This window comes from Dendrobium catenatum, unplaced genomic scaffold (assembly GCF_001605985.2).
Source record: "Dendrobium catenatum unplaced genomic scaffold, ASM160598v2 original_scaffold_83099, whole genome shotgun sequence".
NCBI classification, from domain to species: domain Eukaryota; kingdom Viridiplantae; phylum Streptophyta; class Magnoliopsida; order Asparagales; family Orchidaceae; genus Dendrobium; species Dendrobium catenatum.
Window position 1 is genome coordinate 379,479 of NW_021401542.1, and position 13,959 is coordinate 393,437.

Consider the following 13,959-nt stretch of genomic DNA (forward strand, 5'->3'; position numbering starts at 1 on the left):
TATCTCGTGGTGCCATTTGGCAGTAAAACCACTCGGTTCAGAGGACCCTAGGTCATAACCGTTTATCCTACGGTGCCATTTGGCGGCAAAACTGCCGGTTAGAAGACACATGTCACGTCATTACTGGCAAGAGATTGTTTAAGAATTGATCCTAATAATATTTTTGACAAGGCAATAGCTCTATGTGAGCTGAAGTAATTTTTAATTTGTCCACCCCAGCAAACTGTCGCGAATGTTGGATGAATTTTGCTTTAAGTTATTTGATGATTTAATTTCAATTTTAAATATTTGAAATTTGATGAGCTCAAGATTTCTGGATCTTCGGGTATTTGGGATGGCATTTGAAATGTTTGTAATGAACCCCTCCAGTTAAGATTTGTATTCAATACGGCCATCATCGAGGTGTGGGGTCATTTCTATTTAAAAATTGAACCTTGTCAACTCTGTCAAGTTGTCGATAGAGGATCGAGTTTCATAGGCTTTATGCCTTTGTTAATGAATTTCTTTGTTGGAGGCCTTGAAGGTCTTATATGAATGTATAAAATAAATATTCTGATCGACACCATGATCGTATATCTGTTTGATAATTCGAACAGTGTCGACTCTAATTTATTCATATAGGAGGATCGAGCTCAAACTACGTTCATTTATTGACCCGCGCAGCAATCCTAAATATCACGTGTATACCCATAACACGCTCACCGAAGCCCATGCGAGTGTATTGGGACATTTTATAATTTTTTTTTAACCTTGTCAACTCCTATTTAGCTTTTAGGAGGATTGAGTTCAAATTTATTGACCCGCGCAGCATCCTTAGACGTCACATGGGTTCCTAAAATAAGCTCGTCGCTGCCCATACGGGTGTATAGGTACATTTTATAATTATTTGTTAAACCTTATTAACTCCTATTTAACTTCCTAAGAGGATCAAATTCAAATTTATTGACCCGCGCAACATTCTTAGACGTTACGTGTGTTCCTACAACATGCTCGTCGGGGCCCATGCGGGTCTTTGATTACATTTGCCCCTTTTGTGTACCTATGTGTATACAAATTAAGGTGCATGTGCGGAGATATTTTGAGATATTTGCATCTAATACGAATGTGTTCGACTGCATATGTGACTATTATTACTGAATGCGCATGGCTTTATTTCAGGCTTTGTTGACGTCTTTTGTCTGCTTGTACGAAGGTTGAAAATCCGGTGGCGTGGCGTCATACTATGGTCATCTATCTCCGTCACACAGGTAAACTGTCATGCACTACTCATTGGTTTTTACAAATAAATTATAGTGCACTAACGAATCTCCTACTACTGCAGAAGCTCATAGGAACTTGCCTTCGCTGCATTCTTCATGCATTTCGCTGTGGTTTTGTTCCTTACAATACATCCATTATTGCTGCAGGTAGATGTATTCATTTGCAAACTGAAATTAACTACAAGATATTATATTTACTGAAGTATTTCTGCATCTACCAATAGGTGACATGTTGTACATACACATGTATTTGTAGAGAGATTGTATGTATTGTAGATTTTCTACTACTGCTTGTAGGATACTGAAGGGCTCACTGCATGAACATCCTAGCATTTATTACATGTTGCATTTCTATGTTTGCAGGGGACTTTGTTATTTAAAAGTAAGTTGTCAGGAATGTAAGTCTTCTAATACTGTTTACGGACACTTGTATTCATCACGATTCTTCTAGTGTCGCTTGTAGGGATGCTGTGTGTATTGAAAATGTAAAAATCCTTGCCCTTATATGATGTGTTGCATGCATTGCAACTTGTTGCATTCGTTGCATATATTCCTAACAACCACTACCAACATTCCTCTCTGTTTGTAGGTCAGGTGTTGTATGTATGGTTGATCTCCCACAACGCTCCATAAGACCACACATGTATTACAAGTGTGTTGTTCTTTTCTTGCAGGTTGTGTTAATTGGTTTGTAAGCAGAGGTTGACCGCATTGAGATTATTGCATTCAACATATATCTTAGTTGTCACTTGCAAGCAACTTATTGTATACATCACTACCCTTTTTGTTATGTTGCTAGATGATTTGCAATGAAATTGTCATTGCTTCTTGTGAACAAGTCAATATCTTCATTGTTCATTTGCCTACAAACATATCATGTATATAGGGCTTAAGTCCTTGTGCGCTTGCTTGCATGGTTGGCAAATGCCACAATTAATCATCCTCCTTATATGATTTGTAGTATCCATTCATGTCTTTGCTTGTAATTAGATTGCACTTCACTTTTAGTGATTTCTTGCAAACACTTGCATTTTGTTCAAATCAAATCCCTTGCAGTCTGAATTCCTTGTCTTTCAATGCATAAATTCAAGTTCTATGCAATGTCATTTAGTTCAAGCTCGTATTCAATTCAAGTTCAAGTTCTTTATGTTCATTTAAATCCTTGTAGTTGTTAATCACATGGTTTAAAAATGCGCAATATGAGGCTCGCCTTGAGACCCGCCTTTGCACAATTCCATTAAAAAACGCCTCGAGTTTTTTTTATGAGACTTGCGCCTCAACTTGGTTGAGGCCCGCCTCACCTCACTGGCATGAGGCTTACGCCTCACGCTATATATATATTAAAACTTACATAAATCTTGAAGTAAATGCCCGACATTGGACACTATAGGAATGCTCCCTCTCTCTCTCAATCTATGGATGAATGATGCGGAAGGCTTGTGGCTAGTTCAACGGTGACCAAGGGCAGGGATGGAGTTGGCTAGAGCAGGTGGGTCGGTTGGGGTTTTGTCGGAGAGGGAAGAAAGGAGGTCGGAGAGCTCGACGGGTTCAACAAGCTATGGATTTGACGGGACCTCCGCCTGAGGGCTTGGTCGTATGCTGGGTCGGAAGGGAAGCAGACAGAGGAGATGGAATCAGAAGAAGAGGTCGTGGACTGGGCTCGTTTGCGGAAGGAGATTGGAGGGATTCGAAAGAGCAAGGGAGTCGAGTGAACTTAGGAAGTAGGGTCAGGAGTTTGGTGCTTACGTGAAGTGGGAAGAAGCGAATGAACTATACTTCCCTCACATTTTATAAACACGAATCCAACGACGATTGAGGCATGGAGTGGGATGCTACTATTCGGCGCCGATTTGCAGACTGTGACGAGATTTAAGAAGGGATACGGGTAAGGTCTGCTGAATGGTACAGGTATGGATATTATATTTTATTTTTTATTTTTTAACCTGCTATGGAGGTCAACATACAACAGCCACCATCCACCCAGTATTTCATATGTCACAGTTGAGGAGAGTTTTGGCGGATCACACAGCCAGTTCAGAGTTGCCCGCAACATTGACTGAAGATTTGTAAGTAGTGTTGGAACTCATGGAGCTATAAGGGGTACGCCAAGGAGAGGGAGCAGTCAAAGAAGTGTAGATTAAGTGGAAGGACCTTTGTGATTATAACGCTACATGGAAACCCTACAAAAGGGTGAAACATCCATTCTCATCTTTCCACCTTGAGGATAAGGTGGTTCTTTGGTAGCGGGGTATTGATACGCTTGAACCATTCCACCTTGGACCGGTTCAACCGGCCTAATTTATGGGCCGACTCCTACAATATGGCAGGCGCAAGCCTGCTCGTCCGCAGGCTCTGAATCCCACCACCCTTGGGATGGAGTCCACTACCTAGGGCTAATTGTTTGAGGGTTGTTTACTCCTTTAATGTTATTTTTGTATTTGCTTTAAGTAGGAGTTTGTATTAGGGTTATGGCATTGGATAATTGTGGCTGATTTTATTGTTCTTGGTGCTTCGCGTCTCGAGCTCTAGCGGCATCTAGGGCTTGGGAGAGATAGATCCTCCTCCTGAATTGAGGATCAACTGTATCTTGGTATTTTCCTTCTGTTATCTTTGGTTATTGCAACAAAATTATTGTTTTCTTGTTTTTTCCTCGGAGTTTTGTGGTTATTCCCCACTGTTTTTCCAAGATCGATAGGTTTTCACTAAGATCATCAAATGTTTCCTATTATAATCTTACAGCCAAGTCATGTACCGTATCCTCCATCAGACAAGCATTTATTTAAGGGGAAAGTTTTACCTTTATCAACCTTCCCAACATTCGGAGAAAGACCCAATTTAACCCCTTAAAATTGCAGAACCATTAAAATATGTTATCCGGAGGAACTAAGGTATACAGACCTCTCAACAGCCGAATATCCTACAAATACAAGAATGTTTTACTACAATGCATATACAAAATTTAATGGTTACCAAAGTGAAAATAAATCATTCCCAGCAAGTAAATTAAAAAAAAAAAAAAAAAAAAAAAATTTCCCCCAAAAAAAAAAATTTTTTTAAAAAAAAAAAAAAAAAAAAAAAAAATCATTCCCAGCAAGTAGAAATTTGGTTTAAACAAATAGACTTAATAATAATAAACATTACTTCTGACAGAGTTTGAGCTTCAAATTATAGAAAATGTTCAACTAGAATATCAAAAGGCAGTCTAATTCGACTTACAGGTGGATAGGTAGGCATGTAGTAAAAGGGTTGAGGCTGGCCAACAATCATCTGCGCGCCATACTGAAAACACAATGACAAAATGCGAACTTGATGCAGATTGATTGAAGAATTAAATCAATGTAAACAGTGCAGATGAGTAAGAACATGGAAAACTTATAAATAGAGCAGCTCCATACCATGGGCCCATTAGCATGAATGTATGGGGAAGATTGTAATTGAGGGGCCTGTGGATTGTAGACAGCTTGGTGTGCACCGAAAGGTGGTCCAATCTACAAAATTGCTTCTTACTATCATATGACATATATATAAAGAAAAAAACAACAACAAAAAGTTGAATATTGTTGATGGCTTAGAATAAAATGGATGCAAAACTGAAAATAATTCTATCAACTAAAACCAACAAACTTTCAGAGCAACACAGCATAAAAATCCATAAAAATCGAGACTCATAACTTGTATCTGCATGTAGTAAATCATGCTCATCCAAAAGAATTTTGATTAATTAAACAAGCCCGTTGACAGTAAGTTGAAATCTTGCATCAATCTCCTGATCTCAGTGTTAGTACTTCATAAGGCTCAGCTTCCCTACCTTGATTATGGAAATTTGGGCTGTGAACTGTTTACTCAAATGACTACCGCTTCTAACCTGCTCATGTTCGACTTGCCTTCAACGTGAAGATACGTGAAGCGCATACCTATAAAGTATGGATACCTCTAGTGCGCCAGTGTAGTGAAAGACAGCAGGACAAATAATAGTTGGACATTTAACTGCAGCGTTAGACATGACGTTTTGGATTTCTACTATTCTTACAGAAAATTATATTACTTGTAGGTATTTTGGACACGACAAAAACAAGTGATGGATGTGTGCTGAGCGAGTATATGTGCTTTGTAAGTATGAACCATAACAGAATAAAGATCACTAAATATATACAAACCAAGTACAGCAACCTTTGCATGGAAATATTTGCTTCTGTATCAATATAAATGACAGTCCTTGTATATAAATATGAGTATCTCCAAATAATTATTGCCCATTTGCCTCTAAATAGAAAGTAATGATTAACAATAATGGAGAACTAATAAACAATCATGAATGTCATTAACATAAAAAATTGGTAATTTTCTTATTGGAATACTATATATAAAATTTTAAGGCATTAATTTACACGAAGTCCAGAAACGCCCATAGATCTAAATACTGCCATTTAGGTGGTTCATATGAATCAAGGAGTTCAGAAAAAAAAAAAACTAACAAAGAAGGAACAATCTAACCAATGCGATAGTCTGTAACGTATCACCATAAAATGTATTGGTGAGAGGAGAAATCCAAACTCTAGCAATATAAATAAACAGTTCATCACTATGAACAGAATAGCAGCATCAGAAAACCAATCAAAACCTGGAAATATATGTTAAGAACATAACTAACCAACTCTTTTGATAATTAGAGATGCAACAAACAAGATTAATCAGGTGAAGAAGGAAAACTGCCAACATATAGAAAAGGACATTGAGGAGAAAAGCCAATGCCTTAAGAGCACTGAAAAGATGGAAGAGAAATTCTAGAAGGAAGAGAATCCGTAGAAGGGAGTTAAATGGACTTTGATTCCATCCATATCAACTCAAATTGAATTGAATTACAAGACACTATGCCCTATTTAAAAGACAAAAATGCCTTAATAAAAATTACAAAACTATTCTATACAATATTAAAATAGCAAACTAATCCTAAATAACACAAAATAACTGCCTAAACATACAAGGACATTAATACATCAACAATAATATTAATCCATGGCCCTTGCCGTTGAGAATAAAAAAATCATCAAAACTCTTGAAAGATATTTGGAAGCCTTTTAATGTCTACATGCACATAACTAAACTGACTCATATCTGACTTAAATTGCTAGCTAATTGAATGAAACTGACATATTTTTTCTCATTTTGGTTTGATTGGATTTGCAAATCTGGTTCAAACTGGGGTACAGTTTGAAAATGCAAGCTGGGATCAAATTATAGCACAAGCAAGCATGACGAGAATGGACCGAGTGAGCATTAAAGTATGTGTTTGAGTGATTACAAGTGCAGAAAATGTGTAACCAATGCGAGAGTTGTGGGAAAGCAGGCAATGCGTACAGTTAAGCACAAGAGCGCAAGAGAATGAGAAGATGCAATGTGAAGAAAGGCATACATGTTGATGGATCTTATTGAATATGAAAGAAATGACAGATGACAAAACCTCTGAAGATTTTGAGGCCAGTAAGGCCGATGGCAAAGATGTGCTTGAGATGATGTGATAGAATTGGGTTAATGATTTTAGCTAGGGAAAGAAACAAGAAAGTAAACTATTTGCCACTTTTTTTCAAAGCAATGTAAGATTAAAAAGAGGGAGGATCTTTGTGATGGTTGTTGGTCGCATGAGCAAGCAAAGGAGCAAGGAAGTTGATAGCAGCAGAGCATTAAGATGCAAGTGGGATCATGTATTAGGAAAAACAATGAGGAGATCAGGTCATGGTGGTGGTTGTGTATGCATGCCAAGTGTGGGAGTGTGATGTGATGGGAGACTATCTATTGGAGGGAGGCATAGGCAAGCACGAAGATGAGGAAGGGGCATGATACAAAGAGCGAAGCAAGCAGTTGCACGATGTGGAATTGCAATATTTGCAGGAGTAGTTAGTGGATGTTCTCAGGTCTGTCTCTGATACCAAAATTGATAAACTGAAATATCAAAAATAGTTTGACAAATCTGATGTCGAAGGGAAATCAGTGTAGCTAAATGAAAACAAAAGGATAGAAGAGATAATAGACAATAGAATAACTCAAAGGGAGGGAGGTGAGCGGAAGAGATGAAAAAGCAAGAGAGAACTTAGAAAAAAGAGAATCCCTAGAAGGGATGTCGTCAAAGATGTCTTAGAATCTAAGTTTCACTAATCCAAGATGTCTTAGAATCTAAGTTTCACTAATCCAAACTTAGGCTGCACAAAGAGAAATACATAAAATATAATAATTTGAATTTTCCCAACTTTCACTTTAGGTAAAATATAGCCACTTTTATGAAAAATTAGAAAGTATACTTTAATTCATTTCAAAGGAAAATATAGAAATCGCTTAAGATATGAAATTCTTCAAAAAATGTGAAAAAATATAAAAGTTCACAGAGATTAATATTCACACCAAAAAAGGTATATAATGAATATAACAAGATCTCAATCATGCACACAAACTAATAAAAAAAAAAATAGATGACAAAACAAATATAGAAATTACCAATTAGAAGACCCGTGCATCACATCATAACAAGGAGAAGAGTCTTCCAAATATTGTCGACAAGACTTGCAAAATGTTTGAAGAATCCACATCCAACAAAACATAAAAACATTGAGAGAAATGTTTGCTATTCATTCATTGAAAATTTCATGCCTCAAGGTTTATTTATAAAACAAAGCACAAAAATTTAGGCAATATGCAAAGTATTTAGAATCATCCAAAATCTGGCTTAAATTTGTAAGTCTTATTCAACGAATCATTAAAACAGTAAGAATTAATCTTTCCTTCTGTGCCAAAGCTTCAATCCATTTCTTTCTAATTCCTCCTATAGGAGATAACAACAAATCACTTGAATCGCATATTTTGTAAGAAAAAGCCATGATAGGCAATATGCAAAGCACATGAACACCTAAGCAGATCATAGATAGCAGATAGGTTTATGGAGTTTGAGGAAAAACTGCAAAATATATAAAAATGTAATTCCGAACTGGCTGGGCAATCTACCATACATCTGAGTCAATCAGCAATTGAAGGCAGTCAAACAAGAGACAAGGAATAAGATTGCAGCTAATACAAAGAAAAGGTACGCTGGGATCGGAATACTATACTTAAAAGTTGGCTGAAGTGAGATCACTTGAAATATTGAACCAAATTTTATCAAGGTGATCAAAATACAAAGGACATATACCATCTTCATAGGCACCAAAATCATAGCCATGACTAAAATAAACAAAAATTAGAGAACACAACATGAGGATTTTTAATGTTCATTTGAATGCTCACTTTATATGCTTCTGAGGAGTACATACTCTTAAATTTCAATCAAGGAGGCAAAAAAACTCTGATTTAAAATTCTATGGCCCCAAATTCCCCATAACCAGGGATCTTCATCAAAGAAACCTTGCATCTACCCTACATTTTGAATGCTAAAAATCAACTTACTTGATCCACCAAAAAGCTTCCCAAAACTCTAATCACACATCCAATCATTCTATCTGAACATGATACAGAATTTAATATAGTTTAATAAATTAAAAATGCCATCGTTGAATTCTGAAACCTCACCCCAACACCCATAGGCATGCCTTGCATAGGTGGGACTGTTGGCACAGCATTAGTGTAATAAAGGGAACTTTCAGACATTGGTGCAGAAGGTCGAAATGAAGAAGGGGTGAAGCTTTTGGCATTTGGATTGAGTTTGAACTCCTGGATCATCAAAAGGAAACAAGAAATATCCCATAAGACAAAAAGGAAAAAAATATGAATAAGAAAGTAAAATGGGAAGCACTAGATGAACAGTATACTTAAAGCTGAAAAGTGTAAAATATCTTATCACTAAAGTACCTTGGCATTTGGATTTAGGGTTGACCTTTCAGAGGACAATGAACACAAGGAAGAACTTGGCGATAAACTAGGGCCATTCGAAGCAGAATCAGCAGCAATATGCTCAGATATGCATGATGTAGAAGTAACAGGAAACTGATAATCCGGCTCACTGCAAACAGGAATCTTATCTGAAGGTAGACTGATAATATCTTTATTTTCTGGATCAGAAGACGGTGGTCCATATGCAACAGCAGGGGACGGCAATCCTTTCTTATTGATGAAGAATCTTTCATCTACACATACAAAAATGTAGCAAGTAATCAAATCCATTGCACAGCTGCTGTCAAATGGAAGAAATGGAATGAGAATCCACATATGAACTTTTATTTCAGGTAACTTACAATTACTTTGCATGAAAGGTAAAAGAATCGAAGGATAAAAAAGGAGTTCAACTATTAATTTGTTTGCACGATTAAAATCAAGCCACAAAGTATCGAATTTCAATTTCATTGCATCCCTTCTCGTTCATACAAAAAGAGCTATAAGTGTAAAATAACTTATCTAAATGAATTAACTGAACTAAGTGAAAATTCAAGCATTAATGAGTTACAAAAAAATCTGAGTTCAGAATTCTTATACATTCCTTAGAACATCATGCAGATTAAAAATTGTGGATATAAAAAAAAAAAACTACAGACTACAGTATATATATATATATATATATATCTTGGCATTGTTGCTGTCATTATTGGCAGGGTAGGCATAGTACCAGAAATCACTAGTGACAGAACAGGATGGATACCGAACAAAACTTGTATGTGACATGTTATCAAGTACTCAAATCCACCAGTTTGGATCATGAAAAAGTCATTAAATATGTTCGAGTAAATTTTCAGATCTAGCAAGAACCAACTCCAACTGTGAACAAGAGATTAGATCCATGATTTTTAAACTGAATTCACCATGCATTCAAAAGGAAATTCGGTTAAAGAACAATTCACAACAACAAGAGACATATAATATCCAGAGAAGATTCTAACTCACAACTTTGATTTAGAACCTTAATTTAGTTTCCTACTGATTGTAATTTCAAAGGAAATAATATCTACTAAAAACAAAAAACAAACAAGCATTTATCCCACTACATGGTGTTGGCTACATGAAGGATTTTCTCCACTGTGTCATATTAAGAGTCAAATTCTCATTTAAATCTAATAAAAAAAATGTCATTTCTAATACTTTCTAACCCAGTCCTTTTAGGCCTAGCTCTACATTTCTTAATATAGGCCAAATCCAATACATCTACTCTCCTAACTGTCTTTGGAAGGCCGATACTTTATGTGACCAATCCATCTAAGGCGGCTCTCTCTAATCTTATTCTTATGAGCCACTGGAATTACTCCAACCTTTTCACATATATACTCATTTCGCATTCTAAATCTAAGTGTGAAGCCACTCATCCACCTGAGCATCCTCATCACTGCAACACTTAACTTAATTTTATTCTTCTATTTTAATGGTCAACAATTTGCACATTAATGCAAGTCTCACAACCATCTTATAAAATGTTCGCTTAAGTTTAAGAGGTACTTTTCTATCACACAATAGGCCCAATCATTCCTCCACTTCAACCATTCAACTTGAACTCTATTAATACTATCCACATCTATTTCATCATCGCTCTGAACAATAGACCTGAGATATCTGAAATTTGCACTATTTTTTATGACTTGATCACCCAATGTTACAATCCCACCAATAGATCTACTATTACTAAAATTACATTCTATATATTCAGTTTTAGATATACTCAAATGAAAACCTTTAAACTCTAAGGTTGACCTCCATAATTCATGTTTTCCTTCAACTCCCTCTCTAGTCTTATCAAGCTTGGTTTAAAAAGGCATTTGAGGCTCGAGGCTTAAGCATCACTGGTTCAGGCGAGGCTTACGTTTCTTGTTTCATTGAGGCATACACCTCGAGGCCATTTCAATTGTTGTTATTGTTTTTTTTTTTTATTCGGTCAAGTAGCGCATGTTAGATTTGCGGCTGCCTCGTTTTAGATTTTGGAATGCTTTCAAGAACATCCTTCGCCTCTTTCGGCAGCTCTCAATGAAGGTAACGAGCTCTCACTTCGTATAAACTGATTCGGCTTCGCCTGCTTCAACTTCGCTTCTTCGTTTCAGTTCGAGTTCTTTGTAGCGAAGGTAACAATTTTTCTTCCCTTTTAACCCTGTGTCGACTTCGACTACTTCATGAGAAGTAGAGTTTTGAAAGTTTCATTCCAACAGGAGCTCACAACGAATGTAACGATCTTTCAACCTTTCAAGTGTTGCTTTGGCTTCACTTGTTTCTTGTGAACTGTAAAGGTAAGGAGCTTTCTTCCCTTTTGATCTATTTCACCGGTCTTGAACTATTTGATCAGGAGTACAAATATTATTTCAAAGTTTGATTTTAATTCCATTTATGCATTTCTTAATAGCCCTTGCATGTGCCCAACATTACTGAAACATAGCTTCTGCATATTATAGAAGTAGCAGAAAAATGGTACACAATTATACTTATATAAACTGCTTTACTATTAATTAGATATTAGAAGTTATGCCATTGTTTTTTCAAAACTATGTGGAATAAAAACTTGTTACGCCGGCCCAGGAGGGGCCGGCTGGACCGGTCCAGACCGGACCGGTCTGGGTCTACCAGAGGAGGCAGAACCAACATGAGGGGGGGCGGGAAGTTTGTGGGGCCCACTATGGGCTGATTTCATGTGTGGGAGGGAAAAATATTTGAATTAGGGGCTGATTAGGTATTTTGCAAGTCCTTTTGCTTTAATTAGGGAATAATGTTAGTTTTGGCTCTCATCTTGAATTTGAATATTTTTGAGATCTAGGGTTTGTGTTCTTGGGCTCTAGGCAACGGCTAGAGATTTGGAGAGTCATTCCTTCCTCTCGGATTGAAGGAAATTGTATCTTTGTTTGCGTTCTTAAATCTACTAGTGAAAGACATTGTTCTTCTCTATTTTCCTTGAGTTTTCTCCATTAAAACTGCTGAGATTTGCTGTTTTCCTGCTGTAAACAGCAGTTTTCTCTTGATTTTGTACTGATTTTGGTTATGTTTGCTTGCGAACTCAAGTATTACCCTACTTGCGAACACAAGTATTTCCTATCAAAACTCTAAGAACTTTGTGCAAAGCAGGACCGCCTAAAAGCCATAAATAATTAATGTTTAAAACTGCATCAAAAGTATTATTCTTGAAATTGGTTCTCCCATTTTTAAGATTCTAAATTAACTATTATGTGTTTTAAACCTTCTTTAGCATGAAAATTTTGAGATCTTTTGGAAAACCGTGACTATTTATTTTGAATCTTGTGTTTCAATAGCATTTACTTTCAAACTGTTGACGAATATTTTCGCATCGACTCGACCCCGATCGAACCCGACAAAGCTCGATTGCGCTCGATCAACTCAATTGATCATCGTCGAGGTGAAATTAATCCGAATTAAGCCTCAATTTGATTAAATTAAACCCAATTTAATTTAATTAAAATCAAATCAAAACCAATCGAACTCCGTCGAGTGTCGTCGAGCCCAATTCGACGCAATTCGGCACCGATTCAAGCTTAATTTCACAAAATGAACTTGATCAGACCCACTCGGACCCAAACCGACCCAAATCGGTTTGAGTCGAGTCCAATTTGGGCTCAATTCCAGCCTCATTTGTTTGATTTAGGCTAAATCAAATACCTAAATCTGAAATCTAAATCAAGGGCTTAGATTTCTTATAGAATCTTCCCTAAAATCCCTCGTTTCACGCGTGTGGGCTCCGATTGGCCCATTTGGGCGGTGCCTTGCTGCTGCTCGTGCTCTCCAAGAGCACGCAAAGGAGAGAGGGGGAGCATTCGGCTCCCCCGTTTTTGTTCGGTCCCGTCTCGAGCGAGAGAAAGAGAGGGAGAGATCGGGAGAGGGGGAGCATTCGGCTCCCCCGTTTGTTCCGTCATAGACAGAGCACGGGAAGGAGAGGGAGAGCCGTTCAGCTCTCCCGTTTCTGTCTGTCCGTCTCACATCAGGCGGAAGGAAGAGGCCGACCAAGGCCTCTTGCATGCGTCCCAGCCAAAAGGAAGACCGGCCAACTGCTGTCCCCCCCCCCCTTCTTTGGATTGAAGGGAGTTCTCTCTTGCTACTATCACCTTGTTTTCTTCAATTGGAGAGCAAAAATCCATTCTTGCTGCTGCTAGTGAGCTTCTCTTCCAAAACCTAGGGCAAAGGCATGCTGAAATCTGTAAAACCCGCAAAACGTCGTTTTAGACCTCGCACGCTTTTCAAAGCGTCGCGACGAGTTTTAAGTGGAAAATTCGAGGATGTCGGATTTCGATGGAAATAATTTTGAAAAATTCTACGCAAAATTCTAAGAAATTTGATGTAAAGAACTTATATTTAATTTTGCTTAATTTAGGAATTAAAATTAAGAGAAATCTCATAATGCCAATTCTACCCTTAAGGTTTGTTCAAGCATGGGTTGTTTAAGTAAGGGCATGTATGTCTTTTGGCTTTCCCCCATCTTCCTATTATGAGCCAACCCAGCCCTCATTCTCCCCCATTCGCATGGTTTGAGCGAAAGAAGCCGAGAGGGAGCGGACGGTAGGGGCAACGGGCAAGGGAGATCGAGCGGCTTCGGCGGTGGATTCCGGCGGCCAACCTTGGGGAAAAAACGTAGAGGAGACTAAGGGAAGTGAAAGGTATGCAATAGAACTAGGTTTTTCCCTCTCATTCTCAAGATTTTTGGATGAGAAGATTTCTAGGGTTTGAGAAAAACTTAAGTTTTCTTTGAGATTCTTTTGAGAAAAGTTTAGGGAAGGTTAGGGGGATGTTTCTAAACCCTAATGTG

At 37.5% G+C, this 13,959-nt stretch overlaps 1 protein-coding gene across 8 annotated transcripts in view; it reads right to left on the reverse strand.

Annotated features, from left to right (window-relative positions):
• LOC110103950 (polyadenylate-binding protein-interacting protein 3) overlaps positions 1–13,959 on the reverse strand; it is a 78,363-nt gene that overhangs the window by 21,857 nt on the left and 42,547 nt on the right. For all 8 annotated transcript variants that reach the window (XM_020832850.2, XM_028691892.1, XM_028691893.1 and 5 more), the window contains exons 11-14: positions 9,093–9,367; positions 8,814–8,954; positions 4,655–4,747; positions 4,476–4,538 (exon numbers count right to left, since the gene is read on the reverse strand). In XM_020832850.2, coding sequence (XP_020688509.1) covers positions 4,476–4,538; positions 4,655–4,747; positions 8,814–8,954; positions 9,093–9,367 — 572 coding nt within the window. The remainder of the gene's footprint in view (positions 1–4,475; positions 4,539–4,654; positions 4,748–8,813; positions 8,955–9,092; positions 9,368–13,959) is intronic.